The sequence below is a fragment of the Oncorhynchus kisutch genome, linkage group LG5, assembly GCF_002021735.2.
Source record: "Oncorhynchus kisutch isolate 150728-3 linkage group LG5, Okis_V2, whole genome shotgun sequence".
Classification (NCBI taxonomy): Eukaryota; Metazoa; Chordata; class Actinopteri; order Salmoniformes; family Salmonidae; genus Oncorhynchus; species Oncorhynchus kisutch.
The window spans coordinates 14289660-14299110 of record NC_034178.2 but is presented as its reverse complement, the minus strand read 5'-3'; the positions used below and the strand labels follow the sequence as shown (position 1 = coordinate 14299110).

Here is a 9451-nt window from a genome sequence, read left to right as displayed (position 1 = left end):
ACATCTCAATTGTCAGTAAAATCCACTATTTGTTTAAGCAAGTCAGCCATACCAGCTTTGTTTTTACAAAGGCAGTAAATGAGGCTGAATGAACTGGTTCGCTGCCAGACAAGGCTCCACTGATAGCCAAGGTGTAGCAGTGGTTAGAATTCACTCCATGGTGCTGAAAAGAAAGCTCTGCTGTTGGGACAGCTTTATGTAGGCCCTAACAGTTTGGGGGCACCGTTTATCACCAGTATAGTGCAATTCATATATTGTTTAGTGTTGTGTAGTGGCTTTGCTGGCATGTTGTTTTTTTTGTTGCGCCAGCAAGATTTATTTTCTAAAATCGCCACAGCACATGGCCATACACCCACACATGTAAAGACACCGAAGCACCACCCAAGGAAACAAGACACAGGAAGCAGAGGAAAAGGGTCCAACGCTAAAGGGTTCTCCAATAATGGAACTCATCGTCCCTCCACTCCTTGGTGACACAGTACTGCTATTGGTGGCGTTAGATCACTAGAGGTTCTGCTCACTATACAATTACTAACGTATAGTATTTTATTTTAGTCATACACTTAGACTCAGATAAGTACGCATCGAAGATCTTGCCTGTTGACAATAGAGAAACCTTCCTCCTATACAGTATGCACCAATGATCAGTCACGCACTGCACAATTCAAATGACTGAGCATTCCCCAGATGCATGGCCTCCTTACATCCATCTCTATTAGCCTGTACACCTGACTGACCACATCATATGGAACAGCCAGTAAGTAGGCTTATGACCTTTCACCTTACAACCACAGACCCACCACGCCCTCCCTAATTCCCCCAACACCTGTAGCAGCAATGTGACCTGAGTGTCTTCCCAGAATACTCCACTGTAACCTTACCCGCGAGGTCGAGGAGCTTTCAGACGTTACTTGATCCCCCCTTTATGTGGCACGGCACACTGGTGTTGCACCTGCTCAGGTGTCCCATTCTCTCCATCAGGGTGTGGCCAGAGGAGGGAGGGAGAGAAGGAGAGAGAGAGAAGTAGAGAGAGAGAGAGAGAGAGGTAGAGAGAGAGAAGTAGAGAGAGAGAGAGAGAGGTAGAGAGAGAGAGGTAGAGAGAGCGAGAGAGAGAGAGAGTCTGGTCTGTCTCCCATCGCTCCAACCAGCCTCCAGTGGTGGTCATCTTACTACCATGGGGCCAAGATGATTAGCTGGGTGAGGAGATATGGCCATGCCTGATAGTGACAAGACTGCTGCTGATGGTTTAGCCGAAGAGAGGGAGGTGTGTAGCCAGACTGACCTCTCGAGGTCTGCGTGTTTTAACGTCAATGCTTTTCAGATGAACAAACAACTGACCATGAAGACTCATCCTCATCTCTTTTTCAATCTCGTTCTCATTTTCCCTTTTCCTCTCCCCCTCCCTCTCTCACGCCATCCATCTTCTCTCTCGCACGCCTTCCCTCTATTTCTCTCTGTCTCTCTATTTGTCTCTCTCTCTCTCTCTTTCTCTCTCGTACACACTCCATACAGGTGTCTGGGGCAGAGGGAACGGACCCGTTCCGTATTGAGGTTGAGTCTGTGAGTCACGAGGACCTGCCAACCGTGGAGATCCCCACCACCTTCAATGTCAGCCCCCTCAGTGGCCAGACCAGCGGCTCCTTCTCTCAGGATCTCCAGGACCCCCATGTACCCACCGCTCCGTTCCAGGAGCCCCCTGCCCCCACCCCAAAGAGCCAGGGCCAGCTCACCCCAACCAGCTACCTCCCTTCCATGCGCTTCATCAAGGTCCGGCCCTTCATGCACGGTATGGAAGCCTCAGAGGACACAATGACTCTCCATCTATGCGCCAAGAGTTTTTCGTGGTCTGGACACAGAGTCAGGAAAACCCCCTTGCTCTGTCTATGAGTGCCTCACATGTCGTAATGGGGCTAACCATGGCTCTTCATGGTTTGTGGCCTTACTAGTGCCAGTGTTGCCCTGTCCCCCCTTGTTTAGATTTTCTCTCATGGTTCATTTCTGCTGGTTCAGATGACGGCTTGGTGGAGACTAAGACCCTATGCAGCCAGCTCCTGGCACACTGGCTGCTGCTGGTGATTGTTGCGTGTGGTCTACTGGCCCTGAGTCTAGCCCTAGGCATTGGGCTTGGAGGTAAGGGAACACAGTTTGTGGCCTTGTTATTACAAAGTCATTATCAAGCATATTATTACAGATAATCAGAAAGTTTTTCTATAGCAGTAATGTTGAACCACGTGTCGTTGGATTGAAATCAAGGACACATTTTGCACTTGACACTATATGGCTGCATTATAAAGTGTTATCTATCTGTTACAACAGGCAATGTTGTGTGTTAGGATAGAGTGTCAAGTACTAGGATTAGGGTATACAGCGTCTGAGTGGCTCATAATGTTATTGTAATAGTATCGTTGTTCTGTACTGTTTTATTGTGATTGTAAGAGGAGTCGTGTGTCATATGTGTAACAGGAGACAGGGTGCAGTAAGTTACTCTTGAGGCCTGAATGACACGACAAGTTGTGTGTGTAATCAGGGGGTGGGTCAACATGTCATTACTTATCATTGTGACGTGCTTTTTACATAGAATCATAGGAATTTACTACTACTTCTTTCCAATTCCACCACCGTGTGTAACAATGTGTGTGTGTGTGTGTGTGTGTGTGTGTAACAATGTGTGTCTGTGTGTACATGCGTGTGTCCTCCTGGTTTCCAAAGTGGGAGTCAGCTGCACGGGGAAGTTCCACTGTAGCACATCCACTTTGTGTTTTGCCAGATCTGCGCAGTGTGATGGAGTCAGCGACTGCGCAGATGGGGAGGACGAACTGCAATGTGGTGAGAGGCACACTTCTCTCCCACACGCATGCACGACTAAAAACGCCCCCCCCCCCCCCCCCCCCCCCCCCCCCCTGTAACCCTGATAAAGGGCTTGAATTTCCCTCGCACCATTCATCCACATTATTCACTGTGTAACCTCGTCCCCAGGCTAGGTCAGATAGGCCAGACTTTTCACAGAGTAACCTGTACACACACTAATGTCTGTCTGTCTGTCTGTCCCTTAGTGCGTCTGAGTGGGAGGAGCTCTGTGCTGCAGATCAACAGTAGGGGTGTATGGGGGACTGTGTGCTCCACCAACTGGGATCACACACTGGGTTATTCTGCCTGCAAACAGCTGGGATACTCCAGGTACCCGGTTGGGAATTGAATGGAATTGAATTAGTTCTCTGTGACAGGGGTAAAAAGATAAGTGAAGGGTCAGAGGTTCACTGGGGCTGGCATGGTGGATGACTAGGGTGAGGGTGAGTGGAGCAATGTCAAGAGACGCACAGAGAATACAGATCATTCCACCATAGAAACCATTCTCCCACAGGGCCTGAGGAGATAGAGACTATTACATCGACATGACTCTGCAGTTTGTGATAAAACGCTCTCCCTCCTCGTTGTAATACACCCACATTTACCCAGCTTTCTGAGTGAGGGCTTTCTAATGGGTTTCTGTACCCAAAGGTCCCATTAACTGCATTGCTAATCCCATTAAAATCAGCCTGGCATTAAATTAAGTGAAAAATCACCAGCCCAAACAACCAGCGCTCTAAGTAGGTCAAGATTGTCAGTTATACCATTGGCAGTGTTACAATGGATCTGGCCACGTTCCCATTTTGGGGATCATTTTGGTAATGAAGCCCTTTATCTACTTCCCCAGACGAACATGTGGATACAATTTTTAAGTCTCTGCGTGCAGTTTGAAGGAAGTTGCTAATTAGCACTAGCGCAATTGCTAACTATCATTAGCATAATGACTGAAAGTCTATGGGTATCTGCTAGCATAGTAGATACCCATAGACTTCCAGTCATTGTGCTAACGCCAGGCTCACAAAACTACCTCTAACTTCCTTTAAACTGGACACAGAGACATAAAAACAGTATCCACAAGTTTATCTGATTCACGGGAAGTAGATAAAGACTAAAGATGTAGTGCCAAAATCCCAAAGTATCCCTTTAAGACCTTCCTAGTTAATGTTAGGAGTATGTTTGGATTAATAATTAACTGCTTTTATAAAATACAAATACAGTTGACTCAGCCTGTCACGTTCGTTATAGCGATGAGACCAAGGCGCAGCATGATTTGAATACATCTTCTTTAATGAAGAAAGAACACTGAACGAACTATACAAAAACAGCGTGACGCTATATAAGATAAGTGCAGACACAGGCAACTAACACATAGACAATAACCCAAGAAATACCCAATGAATATGGCTGCCTAAATATGGTTCCCAATCAGAGACAACGATAAACAGCTGCCTCTAATTGAGAACCAATCTAGGAAACCATAGACATACATAACACCTAGACTAGTGAACACCCATAGACATACAAAACCCCTAGACAGGCACAAAAACACATATATCACCCATGTCACACCCTGACCTAATCAAAATAATAAAGAAAACAAAGAATACTAAGGTCAGGGCGTGACACAGGCACATGAAATCAAAGACACACATTCAAAATAACTGTGGATGAAACACAATAAAGTCAACAGACTTATTTCCGTTGTGGTCCAAGTATATTAGGATCCTGTGACCACTTTTATAAATGTATTGTAAATGAATGGGTAGTGCTGTCAATGGATCTAGTCACAGAACGTCAACATAATAGCATCCCAAACCCACCCACTGCCTTATAAGCGACAAATGAAGATTCACACTATTTGCCCCAATAAACTGTAAATGTCTGTGTGGTTCCTTCTTGTTCGCTCAGCTACATCAGTTCCAGATCCCTGCCTCTCTCCTCTGTCGAGTCGGCCTTCCAGGCTAACCTGGTATCAGTCAACCTGAGTCATCCAGATCGCCAGCAGACTGTCAAGATCCATAACACCACCTTCCTCAGGTGAACCATTTGGCCATCCATTTCTGACAGAAAATACAACTGTGCTCGCTACCAGTCTGCCAGTCTTTCTATTAAAGTTCTAATGTACAGCTGCTGCCGCAGGTTCTTCCTCTTCTGGCGTATGCCCTTACAACCAAAGATCTTTTCCCAAGAACTATTGCGTTAAGTACACAAATTCTTGATTGTGCCATCAAGCTACGGTAGGCCACCGCAAGGACTACATACTATGCTGATGTGAGGCTGTCAACAGGGCTGTGATGGTTGAATGTCTCCCTGTTCCTGTTATCGGAACTGAAGCCTTTTGAGCTACAGTGGCTTGCGAAAGTATTCACTCCTCTTGGCATTTTTCCTATTTTGTTGCCTTACGCACTGGAATTAAAAAATATTTTTTTTGGGGGGGGGTTTGTATCATTTGATTTACACAACATGTCTACCACTTTGAAGATGCAAATATATTTTCTTGTGAAACAAACAAGAAATAAGATAAAAAAACAGAACTTGAGCGTACATAACTATCCCCCCCCAAAGTCAATACCTTGTTGAACCACCTTTTGCAGCAATTACAGCTGCAAGTCTCTTTGGGTATGTCTCTATAAGCTTGGCACGTCTAGCCTCTGGGATTTCTGCCCATCCTTCAAGGCAAAACTGCTCCAGCTCCTTCAAGTTGGATGGGTTCCGCTGGTGTACATCAATCTTTAAGTCATACCATAGATTCTCAATTGGATCGAGGTCTGGGCTTTGACGAGGCCATTCCAAGACATTTACATGTTTACCCTTAAACCACTCGAGGGTTGCTTTAGCAGTATGCTTAGGGTCATTGTCCTGCTGGAAGGTGAACCCCCGTCCCAGTCTCAAATCTCTGGAAGACTGAAACAGGTTTCCTTCAAGAATTTCTGTGTATTTGGAAAAACGGCAAGGGGGGTGAAAACTTTTGCAAGGCACTGTAACTGTCTGGAGGTACCCCCAAAGTGGCGCATGATACAGTATTTGTCAATGCTTCACATTTGTCATGTGAAGCATTTCCCTCAGAAACGCATGTTGCTCGGCGGCAGTAACTAAAGCATGTTTCGTAAGCGTGTGTTGATTGTTTATGTTGCTCTGCTCTGCTTCATAAGTCTAGTTGTGATCTCATGTTTCATTTCAGTCCATGTCATGTTTCTCAATTACATCAGGGCTTGACTGGGTTTGTACATGGTACACATCAAACTTTCACATTGGTGTTATACAGAGAAGAACCTAATTTGAACCAGTTTACTGTATAATTTCATTTTCTGAAGTTATTTCCAGCATGTTATATACAATTGGTTCTCTGCTCAGGTCCACAGACTGGCTGTGTGTATGTTGGCAGTAATAAGCCATCATTCTCTGTTTTTCCAGTAAGACCCAGTGCAGCTCTGAGAGTGTGATCGTACTCAAGTGCCTAGGTGAGTGAAAGAGTGACAGTGGAGTTAGGAAGTGTGTGTGTGCGTTTTGAGTGCATACTAGCAACATTATCATATCAATGGTTTTCCCCTGGCTGCCCCCTGCAGATTGTGGCTCCAGGCCCATGTTCAGGTCTCGTATTGTGGGAGGGAACGTCTCCAAACCAGGCCAGTTTCCCTGGCAGGCCAGCCTGCACTATCAGAACCGACACCTCTGTGGGGGCTCCATCATCACACCACGCTGGATAGTGACAGCAGCACACTGTGTCTACGGGTGAGTCTCTCTCACAAACACAGGTGCACATGTGCGCACACACACGCACGCATGCAAGTACGTACACACACAAACATTTATACTGTACTGACCTTACATGAACACAGCATTATTTTTTAAAGTGATATGATGTCTCATTGGTTGACTGTCCATCCCTTCTCAAGGTTTGCAACAAAAACCATGCTGTGGGCGGTGCAAGTGGGATTGACAGATCAGCCCATCAATGGGGTGCTGTCTCGCTCTTTGGAGAAGATTGTCTACCATGCCCGCTACCAACCAAAGGGCTTAAACTATGACATCGCTCTATTGAAGCTAACAGAGCCTCTTACCTTTAATGGTACCACGGTCTACAATGAGCCCCAAAAGTCTTGGGACAGCGACATTTTGTTGTTGTTTTGGCTCTGTACTCCAGCACTTTGGATTTTAAATGACACAATGATTATGAGGTTAAAGTGCAGGCTGTCGGGTTTAATTTGAGGGCATTTTCATCCATATCGGGTGAACCGTTAAAAAAGGACAGCACTGTACATAATCTCCCCATTTTAAGGGACCAAAAGTATTGGGACAAATGAACTCATATGTGTATTAAAGTAGTAAAAAGTTAAGTGTTTGGTTCCATATTCATAGCACGCAATGACTACATCACACGTGTGACTCTACACATGTGTTGGATTCATTTACTGTTTGTATTTGTTTGTGTTTCAGATTATTTTGTGCCCAATAGAAATGAATGGTAAATAATGTATTGTGTCATTTTGCAGTGACTTTTATTGTTAATAAGAATATAACATGTTGGGGTGGCAGGGTAGCCTAGTGGTTAGAGCGTTGGACTAGTAACCGGAAGGTTGCAAATTCAAACCCCCAAGCTGACAAGGTACAAATCTGTCGTTCTGCCCCTGAACAGGCAGTTAACCCACTGTTCCTAGGCTGTCATTGAAAATAAGAATTTGTTCTTAACTGACTTGCCTAGTTAAATAAAGGTAAAATACAAAAATAAACACTTATACGTTAATGTGGACGCTACCATGATTATGGATAAACCTTGAATAATGATGAGTGAAAAAGTCACAAATATCATTTTTTTCTAAACGGTTCAGCCGATATGGATGAAAATACCCTCATATTTAAACTGTCAGTCTGCACTTTAACCTCATAGTCATTGTATCATGGAGTACCAAGGCAAAACAACCAAAACATGTGTCCCAATTCTTCCTGTCTGTCTTGTCCTACTGAGTGATAGTGATATAGGGCTGTATTCAATCTTCAATCTGTATCGCGGAAGCATTAGAGATTGCGTGATAGAAATGTAAAGGTCATTTCTGATTATGCTGACATACAGTATGCAAGGTTTACTGTGAACACAGTCCCCCGCCAACGCAGGAACATTGCCTTTACATTTAAATTGGGCTTTAGTGCTGAACTTCCGCAATACGGATTGAATAGAGCCCTTAGAGTAACTGCTCTTATTCACCTCAAATCTGAAGGAGCACATCAGGTTCATTGGCTAAGTCTTTTCCTCCAGGTCTGGTTGAGCCTATCTGCCTGCCGAACTATGGGGAGAGATTTGAGGAGGGGAAGATGTGCTGGATCTCTGGGTGGGGTGCCACAGTGGATGGAGGTGATGGGCTCAAATTCAACACCTGACTAGATGCGCAAGCATGCACCACATGCCCGCACATACTGTGATACACCTTTCCTGCCCTTCCTCTCTCTGTGTGTGTGTGTCTTTCCAGGGGAGACCAGTGTGTCCATGCACTCTGCCCAGGTCCCTGTGCTCTCCAGCAGGGACTGCAGTGGACCGGGAGTGTACCAGGGTGCCATCTCCCCTTGGATGGTCTGTGCAGGCTACCTAGAGGGGGGCAAAGACTCTTGCCAGGTATCTTTCAGAAGTGGACCTCAGAGTTCCATGCCCCATTTGTCTAAAGGACAAAGTGCAGACAAAAAGCACACAGCGAAGACAAACGGTTAAAAGCAGGGGGTGGCCACTGTGTTTTTGCCATCACGAAACGGTGGTGATTCAGCAAGTAGAATCGCCAGGAAATTAACAGAAAATGTCAACCAATTTCCTGTTCAAAGGCGCAAGAATGGTCACCCGCTGCTTTTAACCGTTCCTTAGCACAGTGTGTTTTGTGTTATAACGCTCACCTATTTGGAGTCAAATGCACTGCTGCTAATCCTGGTGTGTTTGGCTCCTCAGGGGGATAGCGGAGGCCCTCTGGCCTGTGAGGAGTCATCAGTGTGGAAGCTGGCGGGGGCCACTAGCTGGGGCTATGGCTGTGCTGGGAGGAACAATCCTGCCATGTACACTCTCATCTCACACGCTCTGACCTGGATCCACCAGCAGATGGAGGTGAATTCTACTGTTGGTACTGTATACTGGTGCACTGATGAACTCTGCTGGTGGCAGACAGTACTGCAATACTGTTAAGGCTGCTATGCAAAGGAGAGAGATACATGGTTTAAATGGACAGTCCACCCCAAAATCAAAGTCTGTCAGATGTTTTCAAAATTAATTTAGGCCTGGATTTACTAAGAGTTTCACCAGTTGCAGAATGAACCGTTCATTTAAGAGTGAAGCAGTCTTGAAGTTTGAGACAGCCAGTGAAATCAATGGAAAACCTTTAGTAGTTTATTCTTTAGGACTAGTCAGTTAAATCTGTTAGTCTGTTTAACATCAAAATGACACACACTCATTCTGTGATATCTTTCCCCAGAAAGAAGAGGCACTGAGTCCTTGATCCCCAAAGGATACAGTGGCTCACATATTTAGAGGACTTTGCTCAGAGACACTAATTATTTGTTCTTAAGCACCACAATGAATGGACACCATCTGAGGCTGAGCAATAGCTCTATTTTAAAGTCAGAGAAACAA

At 45.3% G+C, this 9451-nt stretch overlaps 1 protein-coding gene across 1 annotated transcript; it reads left to right on the top strand.

Moving 5' to 3' along the window:
• Window positions 1–1207: 1207 nt before the first annotated feature.
• Window positions 1208–9317, top strand: LOC109890446 (transmembrane protease serine 3-like). The gene is made up of 13 exons (XM_031823861.1): window positions 1208–1264; window positions 1513–1786; window positions 2011–2130; window positions 2710–2826; window positions 3054–3177; window positions 4756–4884; window positions 6262–6308; window positions 6414–6579; window positions 6744–6916; window positions 8102–8197; window positions 8313–8455; window positions 8777–8929; window positions 9294–9317. Exons 1-13 carry the CDS (start codon window positions 1208–1210, stop codon window positions 9315–9317), a joined length of 1623 nt encoding a protein of 540 aa, XP_031679721.1.
• The last annotated feature ends 134 nt before the right edge of the window (window positions 9318–9451 follow it).

Coding starts and splice junctions, on each gene's coding strand:
- LOC109890446 (XM_031823861.1), top strand. CDS start 1,208: ATGGCCATGCCTGATAGTGACAAGACTGCTGCTGATGGTTTAGCCGAA. Junction 2,131..2,709: donor CCTAGGCATTGGGCTTGGAG/GTAAGGGAACAC, acceptor TGGTTTCCAAAG/TGGGAGTCAGCTGCACGGGG. Junction 3,178..4,755: donor AAACAGCTGGGATACTCCAG/GTACCCGGTTGG, acceptor TTGTTCGCTCAG/CTACATCAGTTCCAGATCCC.